Here is a 23063-nt window from a genome sequence, read left to right as displayed (position 1 = left end):
CTTCCAGTCTGTGCCATACTGTTTACTATTTAATGACTCCTTCCCCCGGTCATTCCCCCATGCTCTCAACACACCATGAATCGGAGCATATTCCCCGTGGTCTCCATCTTCCAACTTGGATGCCTTCTTTATCCCTCATGTACACTCTGCTCTCCCCGACTCCATGATTTTGCCCAGACTGTTCTCCCAGCTTAGAATGTTTTTCTTTCCTTTCTGCCTCTTTCTTCAGGTTTCCCATCAAGGTTTGGCATCTCTGCAATGCCATCTTCTTAACATTCCCTGTTGGAATCAATTCCTTGTTCCTCTATGCTCCCCTCTTCCCTTTCTTGAACTTCAGTTATAGTGATTACTTCATTCTTTGTGATTGATTTGTTGACATGTTGATGTGCCTCCTTCATTTTAGACGTCTGTACAACACTCAGAGCTGTGTTTTGCACAGTGGGGAAGAGGCTGGGGAGCTCAGAGAAGCAGATCTCAGCTCTGGTTTCTTGTCCTTCATCTTTCCAGGTGTTTGATAGTCGTCCTGTTCTGTTTGCATGTTTGAAGGTGAGCAATAGCCTGGGCCCTCTTTAGTGTTTATTCTTCCTTTGGGTCAGCTGAGTGGAATTGCTTAATACCTTGCCCACAAGCCAGTCTCCAGAATCTCTGCTGATAGGTAGTCTAGAAGAGACCACGGATATGTTTTCCTATATTAATTGGATAACCCAGAGAAGTCAATTTTCCTATGAGTTTGAAAACTTAGAACTAGGATGATTGGCTTAAGGAGCAGTAGTCACTCCCTGCCATTCCTTCCCAGTCAACAGGAGGGAAGGAGGAGTGGGTGAGTCCTCTTTTTAAAGCCCGTGGGTGGCCTCATCGATGTGGGAGCTGGCCTTCTGGTATCCTCCAGGGGGATATCCTGGATTAGCCCTAGATTTGGTGATAAACACATTGGGTTAAGAGCTAAGGAAGGCAGCAGGGAGAATGCTTCTCCCCTTTCCCAGCGGTTCCTTCCGGTGGATGGTGCCCCATACTGTTGTCTCCTGGCTGCTGCTTCCTCTTTCCTCACAGCCCCCACTGGTGCCAGTGTGAGGGATGGTTGAGAGGGGGCAGTCCCTTTCCTGATGGGTGAATTGGGCATTTGGTCGTGTGCTTCCTCAGCTCTACCCTGTTTATTCCTTTTGAGAGTAAGTTGTCCTCTGGGAGCTGAGGCTCCCCTCAGTTCCTCTGTGCCCTCATTCTCAAGCTGAGCAATGCCCCGCACATTGACTGTGTGTGCGGCAGGTAAGGCTGCTTAACTCAGGACGCAACAGGCCTGTTTAGCCTTTGCATTAAGCTGTATTCTCTGGATTAACCTTTTGAACCCTTTCTGATTTATTTTTTACATATAAAAGAAAATAAACCCTCTGGTCTGGGAAATGCTATGCTGTCTCAGGCAGGGGCATTTTCCACAAAAGACCTCAGCGAGAGGTCCTCACCAGCTTTTCTTCTCTTCCTCAGTATGGGCGTCTCTTTGTGGAAGCATTTCTGAAGCAGTGTATGCCGCTCCTAGACTTCAGTTTTAGAAAACACCGGGTAAGAACTGAGAGCAGAGAGCACAGGCATGCTCTGTGTAGTGGTTCAGAAAGTCTGTCCACAGTGGCTCCTAGGCAGCCATGGGGACAGCCCCCTCACCCCAGCTCTGGCCACAGACTGACGCAGGCGCCTCTGGTCACCAGCTCTCCCAGAGACGCCTATGGAGGACTGACGATTCGCTAGTGGACCCACCTCCCGACTTCTGCTCCAGAGCTGAGGATGGTTGTTTCTTTAAGCCTGATTTTATTATGCTACTGCAGTCCCAGGACCTCACATATTAGTGTGTCATTTGTTTCTGTGTACTTCTCTGGGTCTGATATCAGGAATTACCAAAAAAGGAAAGAAAACTCATTTGTGTCATAAACTGCACTGTAAGCCCGGAGTCCTAACCACTAGACCGCCAGACAAGTCAGGAGATGATTTCTTGCATATATTTACCAAGTTGAACTTTGCAGAACACTCTCATAATATTTGGCTGGTCCCGCATAGCTCAGAAAGAGAAAGAGGGAGGACAGCCAGTGAGTACTCCTCCTTCTGTTTGAGGGCCAAATCCATGTAAACTTGAAAAATTATGAGTCACTGTGTTGTACACCTGCAACTTGTAAAATTTTTAAATCAGCACTACCTCAGTTTGAAAAAGAGATGATTATCCATCTATGGCTGGAACCTGAGGCTTGATCCTCTGGTACTCTTGGTTGCAAGGATATCTTGCACGTAAAATGAAATGAGAATGTTTCATTTGGCATTTGTGCATGTTGTTGGTTGTAGAAAGATGTTCTGAGCTTACTGGAAGCCTTCCAGCTGAGCACGAGACTGCTTCATCACCTGTGTGGGCATTCCAAGGTAAGAGGGAAAGCAGGCCACAACTGTTGGTTTAGTCTGTGGTGCCGTCTTCCTTTTTTACCCTTCTTAAGTCTTTATTTCTGAGGCTATGTCTGTCCAACGGCAGTTTATCAGAGTGGTCAAAGCCTCAGTTGCTGGCTGAGATTGGGTAATCATCGCGAGGGAAATTTTGCATCTGAAATTTGACTCAAACTCCATAGCCCTGTTTCTTCTAGGGCCTCTTCTTTAGTGAGAGAATGTTGGCGGGTGTGTAACTACGTACCATACTCTGGGTAGGAGGAGTATTATGGAAGTGATGACTCTACTGGAGACGAGGAGTTCTAAAAGCAGCTGTTTTTAGAGCTTTTCTGCTGTATTATTTCCTAGTCAAGGAACACATCTGTCTCTTCTGAGAATATTTTAGCATTCAAGGACTTTTCCACTTAAAGTGTACAGTTGAGCCCTTGTCACTTTTTGTCTGAAGGGGCACAGAACTGTGGAATTGTGAAGTCATTGGCAAGCCTATGATTCTTCCACCCAGTGCCTGTCATTCATTTCCTCCCCTGCTTCTAAGTTTTTAAGGTGCTGAACAGTGGAATTTTAAGGACTCCCTCCACTAAAAAGGGTTACTTTCTATTGATTAATGTCAGTATAATATGTGTTCAAGAATATTTTAGGTAAATTCATTGCTAATTGATCAATGAGAGATTATGATAAGGAACTGAGAGGTATTGGTGATATGTCTTCTAAGCTGCTTTAGCTTAAAGGACAGCTACCATTCTCTTCAGAGTGCTCTCAGTTCAGCTCAGTTCAGTCGCTCAGTCGTGTCCGACTCTTTGCGACCCCATGGACTGTAGCATGCCAGGCTTCCCTGTCCATCACGAGCTCCTGGAGATTATTCAAACTCACGTCCATTGAGTCGGTGATGCCATCCAACCGTCTCATCCTCTGTCGTCCCCTTTTCCTCCTACCTTCAATCTTTTCCAGCATCAGGGTCTTTTCAAATGAGTCAGCTCTTCACATGAGTTGGCCAAAGTATTGGAGTTTCAGCTTCAACATCAGTCCTTCTTCCAATGAATGTTCAGGGCTGATTTCCTTTAGGATGGACTGCTTGGATCTCCTTGCAGTACAAGGGACTCTCAAGAGTCTTCTCCAACACCACAGTTTAAAAGCATCAATTCTTCAATGCTCAGCTTTCTTACAGTCCAACTCTCACATTTATACATGACTACTGGAAAAACCATAGCCTTGACTAGATGAACCTTTGTTGGCAAAGTAATGTCTTTGCTTTTTAATATACTGTTTAGGTTGGTCATAACTTTCCTTCCAAGGAGTAAGCATCTTTTAATTTCATGGCTGCAGCCACCATCTGCAGTGACTTTGGAGCCCCCAAAAATAAAGTCTGCCACTGTTTCCACTGTTTCTCCATCTATTTGCCTTGAAGTGATGGGATCAGATGCCATGATCTTTGTTTTCTGAATGTTGAGCTTTAAGCCAACTTTTTCACTCTCCTCTTTCACTTTCATCAAGAGGCTCTTTAGTTCTTCACTTTCTGCCACAAGGGTGGTGTCATATGCATATCTGAGGTTATTGATATTTCTCCCAGCAGTCTTGATTCCAGCTTGTGTTTCTTCCAGTCCAGTGTTTCTCATGATGTACTCTGCATAGAAGTTAAATAAGCAGGGTGACAATATACAGCCTTGACGTACTCCTTTTCCTATTTGAACCAGTCTGTTGTTCTGTGTCCAGTTCTAACTGTTGCTTCCTGACCTGCATACAGGTTTCTCAAGAGGCAGGTCAGATGGTCTGGTATTCCTGTCTCTTTCAGAATTTTCCACAGTTTATTGTGATCCAGTCAGTCAGTCTTTGGCATAGTCAATGAAGCAGAAATAGATGTTTTCTGGAACTCTCTTGCTTTTTCTATGATCCAATGGATGTTGGCAATATGATCTCTGGTTCCTCTGCCTTTTCTAAAACCAGCTTGAACATCTGGAAGTTCACAGCTCACATACTGTTGAAGCCTGTCTTGGAGAATTTCCAGAGTACTCTATCAGACTACTATTTGGGGAATGTGTCTCTGGTCTATACCGGCAGGGCTTATGCTCTTGTTGAGTGTTCAGGGTGTTAGGAGTTCGAAAGTTTCTGTATAGGAAACGTGAAAGCACAATGATAAATGCAGATGAATTGGTTGCATTTGTTTCCATTCAGATTCGCCAGGACACAAAACTCACCAAACATGTGCCTTTGCTCAAAAAGACCCTGGAACTGTTAGTTTGCCGAGTGAAAGCCATGCTTATCCTCAACAATTGCAGAGAGGCTTTCTGGCTGGGCAATCTTAAAAATCGGGACTTGCAGGTAAGCCTGGGACCCTGCCAATGATAATCTTCTTCTCTTCTCTTTTCTTCTGTTCTTTGTGAGAGCATTGGAAAGTATCTAAGGAAGGTGACCTAAGCTCCACTCTCTCAATACTCAAAACTGCTTTTCTCTTAAGTGACTGTTTAGCTCTTAAGGTTACTTTGCTCTTGGGCCTTGGTTGCAAGTTGCACCCCTCAGCAGCAGCAGCAGCAGAGGCACCAAAACATACCATTGATGTATTAATAAGAAAGGCCTCAGAGAAGCAGATCAGGAAAACCTTTTTCTACAACTATGGAAAAACTTTTTTTTGTTGTTTAGTTTTGTTTTTTTCACTCTAAAACCAGTCTATTCTATTCCTGAAATTATTCTCTGTGCTGATTTTTTTTTTCTGACTGATTTTAACAAGTAAGCATTTCTTAGTTCTTTCAATTGTCTGACTGACGGGCTGAAATCTTGTATTGTTTATACTATTTCTTTGGTGTAACACCATTTTTCAAATATAGCCCAAGCCCTTCTCATTCATGTTTATAATATGAGTCTCATAATTTATACATGAAAATAATCCCCAGAGAGTTAGCTTCCTTTCTTTACATCAGTGTTATTAGGTAGATACTCTTGTTACTATGAGAATTGAAGCTCAGAGAGGTTAAGTAACTTGCCATTCAGCAATATGAGTGGAGAAAGGGTTTGAGTCCAAACAGTCTTCATCCAGATTTGGTATTCCTAAACCATTTTAGTATACTATCTTTCAGCCTCTAAATGGCCATTTGTGATTGGTGTGGATTTTTTTTTTTTAGATTCAATTTTTAGAAGTTATTTATTTTTATTGTTGGGTGTGCTGTGTTTTCGTTGCTGCTTGAGGGCTTTCTCTCATTGCAGCAAACAGGGGCTACTCTAGTTGCTTTGTACAGGCTGCTCACCGCAGTGGCTCCTTATTGTGGAGCTTGGGCTCCAGGGGTCTTGGGCTTCAGTAATTAATTGCTGCACGTGCTTGAGGCATATGGGATATCCCCAGACCAGGGATTGAACCAGTGTCCCATGCGTTGGCAGGCAGATTTTTAACCACTGGACCACCAGGGAAGCCCTGTATATAGTTGATGTGTTGATGTTCACGTTCACATAGTTTAAGCTATTTGAGAAAGTTTAGAATCGTATTGAGCATTACCTGAAAGAGTCACCAGTACAATCTAGCCTTGTAAAACTAGTATGATACTAGAATACAAAGATGACTCTTTTGTAAAACTACATACTGTGTGAGAGCCAGAAGCATCTCAGAAGCCTTGGGTTGATTATCACTTCTCTAGCTGCTGGATCACAGGTTGGTGTCTATGTTTGATCATGTTTGAATGACTTTCTTTGCCTTGCCTATAAACTTGAGCCTTTCTGCCCTTGAGACCCATGTGTGATCATTATAACCCACCATTTGTCTTGGCCCATTCACATTCAGGGTGAAGAGATTATATCCCAGAATTCCCAGGAGAGCACTGCAAATGAGAGTGAGGGTGAGACATCATTCCAGGTCTCTGAGAGCCAAGGAGCAGAGGTGCGTGCAGGACTTCTCCTGCCCAAGTTTATGATTACTTCCTTCTGTGGCCATCTCTGTTCCCTCTAAAAAAGGCTTCTGCACTTAGGTGAATTCTGTGAGGGCCAGAAAACACACACACACACACTGTTATAATCACTCTTGAGGGGAGATAGGAAGAGGTCAAAGTGTTTTGTGAGTGTTGAGAAGAATGAGTTAAACCATTTAAGCATGTTGTTTGAATATGCAAAATAGGGATGTAAAAGCCAAAGCCAGAACCGAAAGCTGCACCGCGGAGGACTGAAATCACAGTGGCAGTCCTTACGCTCTCCTGGGCTCCTCCTGCTGCTGTTTGGATTTTAAAGCAGAGAAAAATGTATTTATAAAAGTTCTTACAATCTGGGCAGGTTATAGATATCGAGAATCTCAGATTTAAGAACCCTGCTCTGGATACAATTTGTAATGCCATTTGAGGCTGCAAAAAGATCACTTAGTATGAAAAATTATTTTATTACATGGTTCTCTGTTTTATTTGTATCGACTACCTCTACCTTGTCCTCATAAAAAAGTTTGAGGCAGACAATATTCTATTACTTTGATGTTTTGTCCTAAGCAAACCTCTCAGATTAGATTTTGCAGATCAGAGAGAATCTTATGCTGGATTCCTATTGCATTTTGAATTTAACCAACATTTCATTCTATACTGAAAGCCCATTTTACTCCTCTGTCACATACCTGCTGTAGTGCTAGAGGGCTGTGGGCTTATTTAAAAATCACACATGGTTGGGTTGCTGAATGGCCTAAGTCAGTATCAAGATGGCTCCCTCTATCATCTTGGCTTCAAGGCCATGATACGAGAATGGGGCAGCCTCTGATTCTTTTCTCAAAAGAATGGTTTAAACCTATCATTGGTTTTAACAGTGAAACAGTGTAGTTGTACATGCTGTGGGAGCAGTGTTGCAAGCCATGGGGTTGCTCAGATGACCTCAAATAATTATCCTTTGCCTCTTAGGGTGGCGAAGAAGATAAAGCAAGTGATGGAGAAAAGGAGCGAGAGAGTGATGAAGATGAGAGTGATGACGACTCTGATTAGGCTACAGAAAGGTGCTCCTTCCCTGTCTTTGCCAGCCACTCACCACAGTGTTCAGGGTTACAGATGCTGCCAGTCTGCCTTTCTGACTGCAAGCATCCTATTTTGTCCTTAAAGAGGGGGTTCTATTGAATCAACTCAATTGTGGATTTCATGGATTGTCTACTAACGTTAAAGACAGTGGCTTAATGTCTACTATGTTAAAGACAAACATAGCATTGCTTACCCATTTGGGTGAACACGGAAGAACAGTCATAATTCTAGGCTTTGGGAGCTAGTTTTGTACCAGTTTTCAAATAAATTCTAAGTTCTGCCTCAGCTACCTTTTGGAATTTCCTTCATAGGTGGGACTGAATTGGAGTTTGTACAGAGAAATAATGGAGAATTAAAATCATATGTTCCCTATTAAAAGGACTGTCTTATTTGAGATGAAAACACATTTGTGATCTTTTTGGAGGAGTGACAGATTTCTTTTAGTGCTCAAAGAAAGTCACATGTTTGGCTGCATTTTAAATTTTTTGGTGGTTATGTAGACATATCAGACAAAGGTGAAAAGGGCAGTATCCAACTCATGTTAACTTTGCATAAATAATTTTTATTTCCACATTATTCTGAGTTATACGTATAATCTAGTTACAAGAAAACTACAAAATTACTTGTAGTTGATTAAAAATAGAACATTAAGCATATACTTCAACTAAAACGGGGAACTCTTCATGTCTTCTGCTCTTATTTCAGTGCCAGACTGTTAATATTTAATATCTGTTAATATTTCTACCTACTTTCATACTCTCCAGTAATGTTAGGGAGTGGCTGGTTAGGCTTTTATGTTGTTTTTTGGTGGGGAGGTTATTTAATCATTGACCTACATACACATTTTTGACCCCTTCATCCTCATGTATGTAGGAATCCATAATTTCCGTCCTTGACATTCTTTGTTTCTCCACCTCATTGTGGTTTTTAGTGCTGAAATGAGTTCACAGTAGGCTCATTGGTATATATGGTTTAATGGTTCTTTATCACATGTACATGTCAGTGCTAGTTTGACTCTCTTTCAAATGGTTGTTCAGCTTTACAGTGGAAATGTTCTCCTCCCTTGCTCAGTCACTGGCCCATTTTTGGAGGGAAAGGGAGGAGAGGGGCTCCTGAATTGTCACTGCCTGACTGAAAAGCAAAATAGCTGGGGCAAGCACAGTTTCCTTTGCAGGGACAGCTCTGCGTAAGCTTCAAGCACATAGCGAAAGACATGGTGTTAGGAACAGGGATCAGATGGGACCCTTTACTTGGAATGTTGCAAGGCAAAGGTGCACTTCTTGTATGTCGCATACAGCAAGAGGATGGAGCGTAACATCTGTTTGCACATGGTCACTGTCATCTGAATCTGAGGTTCCTTAAGTCCAGTGGGCCACTGGTGCTCCCGGCTAATGATTTTGCAGAAGGCTGACTTGTCTGAAACTCTGAAGGTCCCAGTCCACTTTGGTGGCTGAGCCGTGATGACCCTGCCAAAGACAGAATCCACTCCACTGAGGCGGACAGGCTGAGGCTTCCTGACCAGCCCTTTCTTGTTGTTCATGGTTCGGAGCTCTGACGTGTGACAGGGCAACTTGGGACTCACCCCAGGCTCCAGGAATGGGCTGTCTAGGACTAGAGTGACCTCTTGAAAGCACAGCTGCACTTCAAGGTCAGAAGGGGTATGTGGAAAGCAGGGGGAAGCCCTAAAGGGGTGCTTGGAGGAAGGGGTAGGTGTTGTATGCCGCAGCCATTGGAAGCTCTCATCCAGTGGGGTCCATGGTGACCAGAGCTGGTATCCTGCCATTGACAGTCCTAGAGGAGAGGAATCAGAACATGGAATTTCCCTAGCATGCTGTTAGGGAAAGGCTAACAGGGTAGGGCTGTTCAAATTCACATCTCTGTCTCAGTATTAACTTTACCTTACTCTTTAGTTCTCATGAACAGATTCCAGTACTTGTTAGGATACAAGTAATTCTATAAAGGGCAGTAGAGGATAGTGACAAGTATTGAATCTGGTAACTGCTGTGTGTACTTTATTAAACCTAATCACAAGCCTCTGAAGGTAGGTTTTTACCCATGGTACAGATGAGGAAATGGGTTTGTCCAAAAGAGTAGCCCTGCTTGGTATTAGGATCTGTGCTGTGTTGATAACTGCTAAAGACAGAATCTGTGCCTCTCAGGTGGCAGAGGCTGCTGGCACTCCACGGTGAGACATTATTTGTGGATGGGTGCTCAGGAAGGCCTAGCTCACCAGATATTTGTGACTAAATCACATGTACTTTATACCGTTGGTTCTCAAAGTATGATTCTGGGACTGGTGCCTTAAGCATCCTGTGGAAACATGGAAGAAATGCAGATTCTTGGGTCCCCTGCATTCTGCACTTAAACAAAGCCTCCAAGGGAGTCTGATGTGCCTTACAGTTTGAGAACTTATACTTTTTCTTTAAGGAACTTCAGCTTTTACTATTCTTAATTATGGACAGTCAGAAGATCAGAACCTCTTTTGACACAAATGACCGGCTCTCTCAGAGCCCTGAGGTACTTATACAGCACCTCAGAGGAATTACACCAGGCAGGAGGGGAAAAAGTTCCCAGGACTGGTCCGTTTTTAGTTTTTAAAGATTTTTCTGGTTCTCCTATGTGTTTTTTGGGCTTCCCTGGTAACTCAGCTGGTAAAGAATCCGCCTGTAATGCAGGAGACCCTGGTTCAATTCCTGGGTCGGGAAGATCCGCTGGAGAAGGAATAGGCTACCTATTCCAGTATTCTTGGGCTTCCCTGGTGGCTCAGCTGGTAAATGATCCATCTGCAATGCAGGATACCTGGGTTCGAAGCCTGGGTTGGGAAGATCCACTGGAGAGGGGAATGGCTACCCACTCCAGTGTTCTGGCCAGGAGAATTCCATGGACTATACAGAATTATAGAGTCGCAAAGAGTCAGACATGACTAAGCGACTTTCACTTCACTGGGTATGTTTTTGTCTTTGTTTTTTTTCTTATCTGTGAAAGACCCACTGGTTGAGATTTTTTCCTTTCTTCTTTGAAGATAAAGGAAAAGGCATGGAGGATATGTTGCTAACTCAAAATTTACCCAAATAGAATTTAGACTTTACATCTTTCTACTTTTTTTTTTTCATCTTTCTACTTTAAAATTGTCAGTATATAAAGGATTTCACTGAGTTCAAGAGCGATGTAACATTTATTCAGCACCTACCTACTATGATAAGGGGCATGGCAGACTCTTTTCTTTCTAGTCAAGTGTATTTCTCTGTATCTTCACTATTCTTCCACAAAGGTAGCAGCAAATGGGATCCCATCCCACCCAGTAATGCCCAGGAGAACTTTGACACCCTCACCATAGTTTGTGAGACAGTGAAGTTTTGTTTTGAAAAGAGAATTGTTGGTGACATTTGAAACAGAAGACCTGCCCCTGACAGTGGTTAGTAGAAAGAAGATTTGTTGATTTCCTCCAGCTGGGAATGTTTCTCCTGAGGTATGCAAGCTTTTGTGCATACTGTGTTCAAATATCTGGACTGCCTTAGGATGAGAAAGTGACAACCAAGGGATAGTTATCTGTTCGAAACAGCCTGTGAAAGGCTTCTGGTACTTGATATTCTGACTCTAAGAGCACACATCCAGGATCAGGGCTGCTCTGGTACCCCATCAAGGCAAGGTGGGGGTGGAGAGTGTTAACTCTGAATATATGATACGGAAAAAAAAAAATCCAGGAGTCCTTCTTCCTTGTCTCTTGAGAGTAAATAGGGCCAGAGGGAAAAGACTTTATCAAATGTCCAGCCGAAATACTCAGCAGAACCAACATGGGGTGAAAGAGGGAGTCTGACCCCAGGTCCCTTACACCACTTTTACATAAGGATCAAATAAAGCTAGTTCACCACTCACTCCTACCAGCCAGGAGTGTCTCCATCATCCACTTAAGGAGGATTTGAACCTAGTCAGTCTGTTCAAGCTGCTCTTAAGAGCTCCCAGGTAGGGAACACCTGCTTCTAGCCCCAAAGATTTTCCCTTCATACCCTTCCTCCCATGTCAAGAAACTTGGTCCCTTCATTTCCGCACCTGGGAACGGGGAAGACAGCGTCAAAGTGCAGCTGAGGTCCTTATGAACTGGGATCCCAAGGGGCTGGAGCTGCCCTGAGAGGAGCAGGCTACCCCTCCCAGTCAGAAGAGGGGCTTGTCCCCCGGGGATCCCTACCCCAGGGCAGAGGCCAGATGGATCTGGCCGAGGTGGAGGTGGTGGTGGGAGCCCGGGCCCGGTCCCACCATCCGGGCCGTGGTCTCACCTGCTGAACTCCGCGGGCCTCACGCTCCAGAGTGGCGGCGGCTGTTCCCTGGCTGCATCTTTTCTCCACCGGGTGCTTGGCAACAACCTTTGTGACCCAGGACCGTGGCGGCGGGGTGACGGTGGGGGGGGGGGGGGGGGGGAGCTGGGAGAGCCCGAACCGCGGAAGGGGCGCGGTGAGAGGGGTATCGAAGCGCCCCGCTCGCTCGGAGTTCCCATCTCACTGGAACACCTGGTTCGGGATTCAGCCTTCAGGAGTGCTGAACCGAATTCTGTTCCCCTCCACCTCTTCCCCACCTCGCCACAGCGATGTGCCTTTGATCTATCTGGTCAGAGAGAACTACGGAGCCCATTTCAAAGACTGGCCAGGAACCTGCCTGCATAAATGTCAGGGGAGCGGGGAGCTGTGGTTAGTATTAAAAGGTAAGCGCTACCCTTTAAACGCTGCTCTGAGTTACCCCGAGTTCTGAATGCTTTTGTGGCTGCATTGACTAATCCCAGTGCAAGGACCCAGACAGGTGCCCCCCTGTCAAGATGGAGAAAAATACATCTCTCCTTGACTTCCCAACCAAAAACTTTGCTTTCTGTTAAACTTCAAAAAGGAAGATTCTCCTTCTCAGTTCAGTTCAGTTGCTCAGTCGTGTCCGACTCTTTGTGACCCCATGAATCGCAGCACGCTAGGCCTCCCTGTCCATCACCATCTCCCGGAGTTCACTCAGACTCACATCCATCGAGTCCGTGATGCCATCCAGCCATCTCATCCTCTGTCATCCCTTCTCCTCCTGCCCCCCATCCCTCCCAGCATCAGAGTCTTTTCCAGGGAGTCAGCTCTAAACTGACACTTCCACCTTAGTAAAAGAGTGATTTGGCTACATTTTAACTTCATTGCAAACAATTACTCTTTAAGGCTGGGGGAAGGGAGGTCTACCCAGTTGACTCCTATATCCACAGTGCCTGACTATCAGTGCCTGGCAGGGGGCAGTATTTGTAGGAAGAATTAACTAATGGCCCACCTGCCTTCCCTTATCCAGAAACCGCCCATGCACTTTGTGAACCCACGGAACACAGCGCAAACAGCTGTCGGGTTTGTGTGACCCTAGGTGAAGCTGAAGGGGAGAGACTGGGCATCTTCGGGATGGGGTCAGGCTGAGACCCTGGTTTGGAAGACCAAATAGTCTTGAGGGACTTGTCAAGGATTGTCAGATGCCCACTGTGTGTATGTGTGTCCCTGTGGAAGGAGAGAGAAGTGGAGAGAGTTGGAGAAAGTTGGTGGCAGAGAGGGGAAAGGGACAGAGAATGATGAATCTTGGAAGAGAAAATATTTTAACTTACCACTTTTTACCCCAGTAAGTTTATTTTCCTCTTGAATAATTTTGCATAGTTGCAGTTTTTTAAAAAAGTGTATTTTGTTTTCCGTTTCAATTTATCATCTGTTATGCTGCCATAGTATTTTTCCTGATTAGCATTTAAATGACTACATAATACTGCTCTGAGTGGCTATACCAATGTTTAGCCATTCCCCAACTGTTGAGATTTTTAAAAAACAGATTATCTCAAAGAACACCTCTGCGCTGAAAGTGTTTTTTCAATAATTTTGTTAAATATTTCAAAACTTTGAAAATGTGTACAGCTCTTGCTTTCAATTTACAAATTTCCTTCTGAAGAGACTGTCAGTTTACACTGTGATCAGCTAATTTCGACTTTTACCGATTTCCTCTCAGCCTCTTCATAACTGAAAAAAATAACATTGTGTTCATTTGATAATTGCGAAGTGGTACATCATGTTCTGTTGTTTAAAAGGCATTTTAAAAATGATTTGTATTTAATGTGGTTTAATTGGCTATGCCCAGCTTGGTTTGGATATAGCTCGCAAGCTTACTTTGGAGCACTTGAGAGAAGGGGTGAATGCGGCCACATGCGCCCCCCACCCCCCGCAACGACCATAACCGCCAGAGACGGAGGTGGGTAATTGAGGGGATCTTTGCGTCTGCGCACCCTATTTTCCTTGTCGGCTTGGGGCGGGTCTGTTCAGGGGCGTGGGAGCAAAGCGAAGACGCCACCGAGGACTTGACAATGCGCAGGCGCGCCACAAGGCCCTAGGATTCGTGGGTGCCCAAGCAAGGGTGGGGAGAGCGGCGCAGGCGCCCTGGCGGCCTGGAGGGTCGAGGCGCCTGCGCAGTCGCGCCTCCTCAGGCAGCAGCCATGGCGGGACAAGAGGATCCGGTGCAGCGGGAGATTCACCAGGACTGGGCGAACCGGGAGTACATTGAGGTCATCACCAGCAGCATCAAGAAAATCGCAGACTTTCTCAACTCATTCGGTCAGCGGGCGAGCAGGGGGAGGCTGGGAAGAGGGAAGCCCGCTGAGGGAGGGCGCTGAGAAGCTTTGAAGGGGAGTCTTGAGTGCCCTAGGCTCCTGCTGATGTTCGCTTCCTCCTTCAGGCCGCACCTTCTCCCTCTCGCCCTGACCCCGGGCTCCACTGGACAGTCCCTGAGAGGTTATCCTGCCCCAGACTGAGCTCATCGGCAGCTTTGCCTTTACCCCAGATCCATTATCGAGTCTTTCTTTCCTTTTCCCGGACACGTCCTGGCAACCCGTCCTTCGTCTGCGCCTTTTCTTCTCTTCAGTCGCCTCCCTTCCTCCTCTGTGCTTCGTTTCCAGTTCCCACTTGGCTCTCAGAACGCAACATGATCTTGTCACTGCCCTGTAAAGACTCTAGAGGTTTCCCATCTCCTTTCGGGTCGAGCCTTCTAGTCGCCCCTCCGGCCCCTCCTGTCAGTCCCTTGTCCTGTGCTGAGCGGGAGCAGATGAGGGCAAAGTAAGGTCCACATCTTGTCACGCTATGGACATCTCTGTGTTGCTAGTATGAAACCAACAGTGGGTGTTCTGCTTCTAGCAAAATCTTTCCTAGGCATTAGCCTACTCGTGACAGTCTTAAATTCTTTCCGCTTTGTCCCACATCCTTCTGGACAGCAAGACCGTAGCAGAGACCCCTACCTCCTGTTTTCCAAGTGTTTCTTTGACAGAACTGAGCACTCGGTAGACTTTCTATGTCATCATAAGGAGTGGGAATGACATTTTTCCAGCTGGTGTGCTTCTGGTCCATTCTCTCAGCAGTGTTAAATGGTTAAGATTAAGATTAAGGAGGGGTCAGTGATGTATAAGAAAAGATTTCAAAAGGAATTATTTTCTAGCTGGAGAACTTGACACATCCTAAGGAGTCTAAGGACAGAGCAAAAGTTTGATCAGAAGGCATCCGCAAGGGAAACTGTCTTGAGTACAAGGCTGTCTCAGGCTCGGTGGGGGAAAAAGCATCATTTTCCTGCCTTTAAAGAATTTCTGTCTTGAAGATGAAATAATGACAGCTTCAGAACAAAGCAGAATATTGTTTATGTTTTAATATATTTACATACAAGATATCTTGGTGTGGTGGATTTCCTTACTCAGGGAGTGGGAGTGATGTCAGTATTAATGAGAGACAAGAATAGGATAAATTTTGTATCAGTGACACAGATTCACACGTATAACTTAACTGTAGTGGTTGTAATAGGAAATGATAGTCAAGAAATCATAGAGCCCATGTAGCCTGAAATTATTTTTTTAAGTTCCATGCAGACTCTTCCAGTGTTAGTTCTCCTGATTGTCTCTTCTGGTTCCCTAGAGAGCTGAACTGTTACGGGGGTTCTTTAAGGCACTTTATACTCATAACTTTTCCTTAGAGGAAGGACCAGATAAAACAAAATATTCCATGCACAGGGAGGGATAGAGTGATGACATAATGGCATCTTTGAAACTTTGGCTTAGACTGGAGAGGCAGTGAACGTGGTTGGACAAATAACTGACAAAGAATTTTTACTTTTTAAAAGATATTTATTTATTTGGCTGTGCTGTTCGATCTTTGTTGAGGCAACTGGGATCTTTAGTTGTGGCATGTGGAGTCTAGTTCCCTGACCAGGGATTGAACCTGGGCTCCTTGCATTGGGAGTACAGAGTCTTAGCCATCGGACCACCAGGGAAGTCCTGAGAGCCTTTACTTTTAAAACCAGAAGTAAAAGACTTCGTTTATATGGTAGGAGTGAATATCTAATACATAGACACAGAATATCCTAACAGAGTATTAAGAATGTCAATTCAGTAAATCAAGCATCTAAAGTAAGTTAAACTGGGGCTGTTTTTCATAATTAAAAGTGACCTAGTGTCTCAGTTCCCCCAGTTTGTATGTAGATAACGTAATAACTTTGTTTCTGAGCATTTAATCATATTAATCCACCTGCAATGCAGGAGACCCCGGTTTGATTCCTGGGTTGGGAAGATCCCCTGGAGAAGGGATAGGCTGCCCACTCCAGTATTTTTGGGCTTTGCCGGTGGCTCAGTTGGTAAAGAATGCACCTGCGATGTGGGAGACCCCAGTTCGATTCCTGGGTTGGGAAGAGCCTCTGGAGAAGGGAATGGCTACACCCACTCCAGTATTCTTGCCTGGAGAATTCCATGGACAGAGGAGCCTGGCAAGCTACATACAGTCTATGGGGTTGCAAAGAGTCGGACACCAATGAGCAACTTTCACTTTCAATCATATTAATAAACATATAATAAACATGCATTCATCTCTGACATAAAATTTTTGGCATGTTACTGTAGTTTTAGTTGGTGAGTCTTGGAATTAACCAAAAATTGAAGCATTTGAGCATAGAGTTTGTGGAGGAGAATGTCTATTTTCTTGCTATATAAGCAAGGAAATATATGCTGCTGTGAGGTTTTATCAAATACATGTGAGTTACATTTTATCAGACAAAAAACAAAGACTTTTCTCTCTCTCTCTTTTTTTAGTTTCCAGCAAGTCCTAGACTAAGGAAATAGACACACAGGATTCCAATCTTTCAGGAGCTGGAAGAAATGGCTTCCCTGGGCTTTGGCCATTGTTTTCCTTTAAGGTGGGGGTAATGGCCTAACATTAGTAATTACTAGGTGATTTTTGAAGATATTAGAAAGTGGATTTAGCCCTTTTAAAGAAAAGAGAAGTTAATTACAAGTAGGAATAATTAGGAAGCACAATTAAAGCTTAAAGCAATTTGACTTGGCAGTTAAGATATACCTGAGGCAAGGTCCCAGAGATTGACGATACCACGATATAAGAGTTTAGACAAAGACCAACAGGCTGAGAAACTGGATAAATCATAAAGATAGGTGAGTACATTGTCTTGGCATTGGATGACTCAGGATGGATGAGTGTGGGATGTATTTTCCCATTCTGAGCCATTTGCACGACTCCTCCATTCTGATGTGTGCCCGGGGGGCTTGTATCATGTGAGTAATGTGATCTGGTGGCACAGAGGTGTAGCAGGTGTTTCCTTTAAGGGGGCAGCTATAGCTCTTTGAAAATGGCAGCAAACCTACAGTTTTCACCCTGACCATAGTAGGCTGTGTAGACCATGTGCCAGGATACCTAATGACTGAACAGCTCTACCCTGTGATTCTGGCTGGTGAGAGTAGGGTTTTGATCCATTTGTGGTTTTCTCTTTGAGCATGGGAGGACCACTGGGACCTGAGGACACACGCATCATGATGTACACAAGCATCCTAACACTAGGCCTATTCTGCACTTTGAATGGTGAAGTTTCTAAAAATAGATTGCTACCAATGATAGCTTTTTATTTTTATACCTTTTTTTCCTGACTCTGAAGCTAATACATGGAGAGACATGTAACCAAAAAAATAGAGTGTGCAGCTATTTTTAAATCTTGATTTTCTTAATAGTCAGCCAACAAATATTACTTGCCTGTTGTGACTCCAGCTGTGTGTCAGATGCTGTGAGAAAGGAATAAATAAGAATAAATGGACAGAGCCGCGTTTAAGAGGTTTCGAATTTTGTTGGAGAAATAAAGTCTTCCCTTGTGGCTCAGTCCATAAAGAGTCTGCCTGCGATGCAGGAGACCTGGGTTCGAGCCCTGGGTTGGGGAGATCCCCTGGAGAAGGAAATGGCAACCCATTCCAGTATTCTTGCCTGGAGAATCCACTGGACAGAGGAGCTTGGTAGGCTACAGTCAGTAGGGTTGCAAAGAATCAGACACGACTGAGCGACTAACACTTTCACTTTGGAGAAATAAGATCTTATGAGAAAGACAGTGTTGATTTTTGTAGGCTGAAGTTATGTGCAGTAAGAGTTTAAAGAAGTTGTTTGATAACTGGCATTTGTTAGCAGTGGTCATGTATGCACACCGTTAAACACCCTGATGAGGACATATGGCATTTTCAGTTACAGTCTGATGATAATGTACATATAAATGCATTGTGGTTTCAAATTTGTCCAGCTGCCAGGTGCTTTCCCAGTATTTTGTTTGAACCAGTATGTATTTAATGGAATCTGAAATACGACTGAAGTTTCTAGAGTTCAACATGTTACATTTTCAGCAGTGCTTATCTGTGCAGGCCAGTAACACAGTGTTGCTCTTGGATTCTGACTCATCACCAGATTGACAGAGCTGGAACAGAACAGCCACCCAGGAAGGAACCCTCCCTCTCACCACCCTACCCCTTCATTTTGGCCATGACTTTTTTTTATGGGAAATGACAGGTTGTCAGTGATAACATGCATGCTCATTCTGAATAGCCTTTGAGCTTCTAGAAACCAGGCTGAAAAGAGATCAGGTCCTGTTGGGCCTGGGAATTAGAAGCAGCAGCATTTGCAGATTAAACACACACACACACACACAACCCCCACACCCCTGCCAAGAACATGTATTTGTATGGCTGAGTCCCTTCACTGTTCACGAGAAACTATCACAACATCGTTAATTGGCTTACCCCAATACAGACTGGTTTTGGTGTTTAAAAAAACAAACCCAATATTTAAAGGAAGAAAGAACAGTGTCCAGGATAGGCAAATCCTTACAGAAGAGGGAGGATTATGTCCACTTGGCAAAGACCTCTCAGAGGTCCACTTTGAACTGACTTGAAGAAGAATGCTGAGACAGGCAGGATGAGTTAAGATTTGGACTTGATGAAATGAAAGTCGAGGCAAGAATCAGGGTGTAGGAGATTTCTTAAATTAGGTGCTGAACTACTTTTGCATAACATCTAGGGAAGAGTTGAAAAGGAGGATTGTGAGCTAAGTGTTAAATCACTGGGTGGGAGACTGTCTTGGAGAACAGATATTTAGAACTTCAGGAGTCAGGATTATTGAGTGATGACTGAACATCAGTGTTGGAGGAGGGTGGGAATAATTAGCACGCCTGGAATGTTGAGAACAGTTGGAGGAAGAGTGGTCAAGTGATTTCTGTTAGAGAAGTTTTGTAGGGGAAAAGGTATCTTAGGGCAAGTCTAGGTTTCCTTTTGGGCGAGGTGGTAAAAGAGACTGGAAAAGTTAGAGGAAATAAAAGGAACTGTTTGCAGATGGAAGGCAGGCCCCACAGGGTTTTTGATACTCTCCAGGTTTTCTCTTGTTCCAAAAGGCCTGTGCAGGGACTGTTGGGTCATCAAGTGCCCCAAGAGCAGCAGCGTGGCAAGGCCTCCACGAGCTCAGCAACACCACACCTTCTCTCCTTCTAGGGTCTGCTGCTTCCTTGGCCTCTGCTTTTCTTCCCTATTAAGATTATTTTCTTCCTCTTGTCATTTCCCCTCTCTTGGAAACTCTCGGTTTGCCCATTAATCATTAAGTGGCCATCTGCACAGCCTTGGTGTATCAGTTTTTTGTTTTCTATGGCTGCCATAACATTACCACAAAGGTAGTGGCGTAAACCACGTACGTTTATTATCTCAAGTCATGTGCATCTGAAGTCCAGCAGTGGTTTGCTGGGCTGAAATCAGTGTCAGCAGATTGCAGAGCCTCAGAGCCTTCAGCTGCCTTCAGCAGCCCAGAGCCTCCCTCCTCAGCTGCAGGCTCTAGGAGAGGAGCTGATTCCTTGCCCATAGCTTGTGGGCAGAACTCATTCTCTTACAGCTGTAAGAATAAGATCCATATTTCCTTGCTGGTAGTCAACTAAGGACCACGCCCAGCTTCAAAGGTCACTTGCATCCCTTGGGTCATGGCCTCCTCCTTCCATCTTCAGAGCCTTCAATGACAGGTTGAGTCCCGCTCACGTCCCTTGTCCTTCCTCTGCCTTTCTCGTGCCTTTCATGTCTATGTTTATGGACTTGTGATTACATGGGGTCCATCTGGGTAATCCAGAATCTCAAGGTCCTTCACCTCAGCCACATTTGCAAAGTCCCTTTGCCTGTGAGATACATATTTGTGGGTTCTGGGGATTAAAGTCTGGACATCTTGGTGGGGGGCAGTATTCTCTGCCTGTCACATTTGGTAGGAGGTTAAGCAGATCCTCTCTAAGCAGCTGTGTTCCTAAGATACTTCTCACCTTATCCTCCCACTGCCTTGCTTTGCCCACTCGCTCCCATTTGTGCCTTGCATGATACAGCATTCCTCCTCTTCATCTCAGGGGGCTGGCATGTGTCTGTGTCTGGAATGGCATTAATCCTGAACGTCTGTCTTCTTTTACCAGATATGTCTTGTCGCTCAAGACTCGCAACACTAAACGAGAAATTGACAGCTCTTGAACGGAGAATAGAGTACATAGAAGCCAGGGTGAGTATGCCGGGCACTGGGCGTCCTCATGAGGCAGGCGTGGCTCTATGAGAGAGAATGCACATTCTCACTTGTTGCTGCAAAAACTTGGAAGCAGAAACAGGCTTAAAGAAGTTAAGTACCTTGCTTGAACTTCAACCTGCTTTCTGGGACTCTGAAGCTGTCGCCTTTTTCTACCACTCCCCAGCTACCTAAGATATAAACATTTAATAAAATTTTAGACCCTGTTAATGCTTTTGAATTTGTCTAATTGTCAGTTTTCCTTTGACAGGTGACAAAAGGTGAAACCCTCACCTAGGACTGTGCCATGCTGCTGCTGGGAAGCGTGCTCTTACAGCAGGCAGCCTCTCGTGGGAAAGGCCCCAGCAGCCTTCAACTCCTTCCTCTCTCCTTAAAGAACAACAGGGCTTATTCTTGTTTTTCTTTTTTTCAAAGTGTGGCCTTTGGGCTCTGCTATGCACACCCAGAAGTGTGATGTGGCGTGTGGGGAGGAGTCCGGGGACCTCTTGGAAACATTGTTAGGCATTTTACCTCTTCAGGAACGTTCTGTAGAAGTACATGTCAACACTTTTGAGGCACTGAGAGCCAAAAGCCTGGGACTCTGTCAAGGTCCTCCCCACCTCTCTCTCTCTCTCTCTCAGTCTTTCCTTATAGCTCTCATTGCCTGTGCATTGATTCTATAAACAGTCCTTGTCTTCTTCCCACTTTTGGCTGGGGGTGGGAAGCAGTCCTGGCTGAGATGCCCTGGTGAGGTGGCTGCCAGAGAATGTTGTTGCTAACCCACCAGTTTCTTGTCCTTTTGGGGAGGTCAAGGCCAGGCCCCCACTTGGCTTGAAAAGGGACATTTTCAGAGTTTTCTGTCTGTCACTTGGGGTTTCTTTACCTCTCATATTTCCCTAATAAACTCCTCAACTTTATCTGTCTGCTGTGATTGTGGTGGGGAGAGGAGCTAGAGACGGGGTGCACCTCTTCCACAGAAATCTGATGTGTGGGATTCTTAATCTAACAAAACTTTCAGATGTAGCCGTTTGATCAAAGCCTAGGTGGCTTGCAAGCTGGAGCCCCCATATTTGGACTTTGAGCTCATTCATCCTGGGAATCCTTTGGTCATTCAGCAGACATTTACCAAGTACTTACTATGTAGGGACTTTATACGCCAATAAAATATACAGTGTTGAATCAGGTGTGATGCTTACCGTGTATTGAAATACCAGCATCTACACAGTTTAACTATAATCCATGGCAGACTGTGAGTTTTATTAGGTACAAGCAAAATGTCTACTTTTAGAAAGGAAATCATTTAAACAGAAGTGTCTAAACTTTTCATTCTAGCATCAAAGCCTACTGTAAACTTGTGCCAACCCACTAGGCTTAACCCCCTTTAAGAATTTTCCTTTTAGTCACATAGAAGTTATTTCCCTATTCAGATCTTTTTTGCTACTGAAGGTCTAGCTTAAGGCAAACCTCCTCCATAAAGTTTTCCTGTCCCCCTTTTCACTGAGCGCTGCACTGTTGCTTTTTCGCAGTCCCTGCCAGCCTGCCAGGCTAACACCACTTTAGCCCTGAGTTTGATCTTTGACTTAGCATCTTCATCTTACAGTATATATGAGCACCTTAGTCTTGTATTGTCCAGCTGGGTACTTTGCAGAAGGCAGGCAGTCAGTAAATAGCAGTTGAAAGCTGCAAGCACACATCTGTGCTTAGATCCTTGTTTAGACCTTTGGAAGACCATCTGAAGTAGAACCTTCTTTTAAAAAGGTGATGCTACTTATGGAGGCAAGACTGTTGTCCTTTACTTTGGTAACAGCTGTTTTTGAACATTATTGAGCTCATCTGATATGCTTTTAACAATTGCTTGAGATTGTTATTCCTAATATCTTCCCTGTCCTTTCTGGGATAGAAAAGTTACTATTCCTAAAGTTCAGGTTTTAGATTATCTGGTGCTCTGCAGTCAGTTTAACAGATACTTATCAAATTCCTACTATATTCAGTGACTATAATGAGATAGTAATAGAGGCAAAAATGATGGTAATCTTCCTTAGATGACATGTGAAAATGATAATTTTTTATGGTGCTATAGACATTCTTTAATGATATTAAAGTAATATTTCTAAAATAGTGCCCTAAATAATATGATGTTGCTAATGGTAAGCTGCTGGTTGTAGGGAAAACAACTGGTATGGGAACCAGTGAGCCCAGCCTCCTCTAGTAGAGGTAACTGTTCCATCTTACCTGATCCTTTGAGGTGTCAGAGTGCTTTCCTGTGTAATCACACCCTTTATATATTGAGCTTCAGCTCACCCAGGGATATATAACTAGCATTATCTATAATTTATTGAGTACTACCATGTGTTAGATGTGCTGAGTGCTATGTATACTTTGTCTTTAATCCTCAAGCCCTAACAAGTAGGCTTTCTTCATGAAAAATTTTTTTTAAGATTTGTTTTTTAATGTGGACCATTTTTTAAGTCTCTATTGAATATGTTAAAATACTGCTTCTATTTTATGTTTTGGTTTTTTGGCTGTAAGGCTTGTGGGATCTAAGCTTCCCTGCCAGGGATCGAACCTGCAACCCCTGCACTAGAAGGCAAAGTCTTAACCCCTGGACCACCAGGGGGGTCCCTCCATGCACTTCTTTAGGGAGGCTAAAACTTGTGCCAAGTCATACAGAGTAAGTAAAGGTGCTAGAATATGGACCTAGACGTATTTGTCTCAGATTCTACTTGTGAATGTGGTAAATCTAAAACCAGATCTAAAACTTACTTTCTCCTTCCTAGTTCATTGCTATTAAATAATTTTTAAGCTGCTATGCACCCATGTTAGTTTTACCTGCCTTTTC

General features: G+C 44.3%; 3 protein-coding genes across 8 annotated transcripts in view; 2 read left to right on the top strand and 1 right to left on the bottom strand.

Annotated features, from left to right (window-relative positions):
* FANCD2 (FA complementation group D2) overlaps positions 1-7754 on the top strand; it is a 49701-nt gene extending 41947 nt beyond the window's left edge. For 4 of the 5 annotated variants that reach the window (XM_012099503.4, XM_012099499.4, XM_060402796.1 and 1 more), the window contains exons 39-44: positions 508-546; positions 1480-1554; positions 2323-2397; positions 4585-4731; positions 6179-6274; positions 7266-7754. In XM_012099503.4, the coding sequence (XP_011954893.2) occupies positions 508-546; positions 1480-1554; positions 2323-2397; positions 4585-4731; positions 6179-6274; positions 7266-7346 (513 nt within the window). In that variant the 3' untranslated portion in view covers positions 7347-7754. Of the gene's footprint in view, positions 1-403; positions 547-1479; positions 1555-2322; positions 2398-4584; positions 4732-6178; positions 6275-7265 lie in introns of those variants that run through there. The other variant, XR_009597505.1, reaches the window with a different exon arrangement.
* Positions 7755-8440: 686 nt separating this feature from the next.
* On the bottom strand, positions 8441-9159 carry FANCD2OS (FANCD2 opposite strand). Its single transcript, XM_027957892.2, has one exon. The coding sequence runs from the start codon at positions 9157-9159 to the stop codon at positions 8623-8625; it is 537 nt and encodes a 178-aa protein (XP_027813693.1). The 3' UTR covers positions 8441-8622.
* A 4681-nt stretch (positions 9160-13840) lies between these two features.
* On the top strand, positions 13841-21141 carry BRK1 (BRICK1 subunit of SCAR/WAVE actin nucleating complex). 2 transcript variants are annotated; one of them, XM_004018272.4, is made up of 3 exons: positions 13841-13969; positions 20142-20224; positions 20496-21141. In XM_004018272.4, exons 1-3 carry the CDS (start codon positions 13852-13854, stop codon positions 20520-20522), a joined length of 228 nt encoding a protein of 75 aa, XP_004018321.1. In that variant the 5' UTR covers positions 13841-13851; the 3' UTR covers positions 20523-21141. The 2 variants fall into 2 exon arrangements, with proteins under 2 accessions (XP_004018321.1, XP_060258778.1); XM_060402795.1 differs by having other exon boundaries at positions 20142-21141.
* Positions 21142-23063: the final 1922 nt, after the last annotated feature.

This window comes from Ovis aries, chromosome 19 (assembly GCF_016772045.2).
Source record: "Ovis aries strain OAR_USU_Benz2616 breed Rambouillet chromosome 19, ARS-UI_Ramb_v3.0, whole genome shotgun sequence".
Classification (NCBI taxonomy): Eukaryota; Metazoa; Chordata; class Mammalia; order Artiodactyla; family Bovidae; genus Ovis; species Ovis aries.
Note: the sequence above shows the minus strand (reverse complement) of the source record. Positions and strands in the feature narration are given on the sequence as shown.

Coding starts and splice junctions, on each gene's coding strand:
- FANCD2OS (XM_027957892.2), bottom strand. CDS start 9,159: ATGGCAGGATACCAGCTCTGGTCACCATGGACCCCACTGGATGAGAGC.
- BRK1 (XM_060402795.1), top strand. CDS start 13,852: ATGGCGGGACAAGAGGATCCGGTGCAGCGGGAGATTCACCAGGACTGG. Junction 13,970..20,141: donor AGACTTTCTCAACTCATTCG/GTCAGCGGGCGA, acceptor TTCTTTTACCAG/ATATGTCTTGTCGCTCAAGA.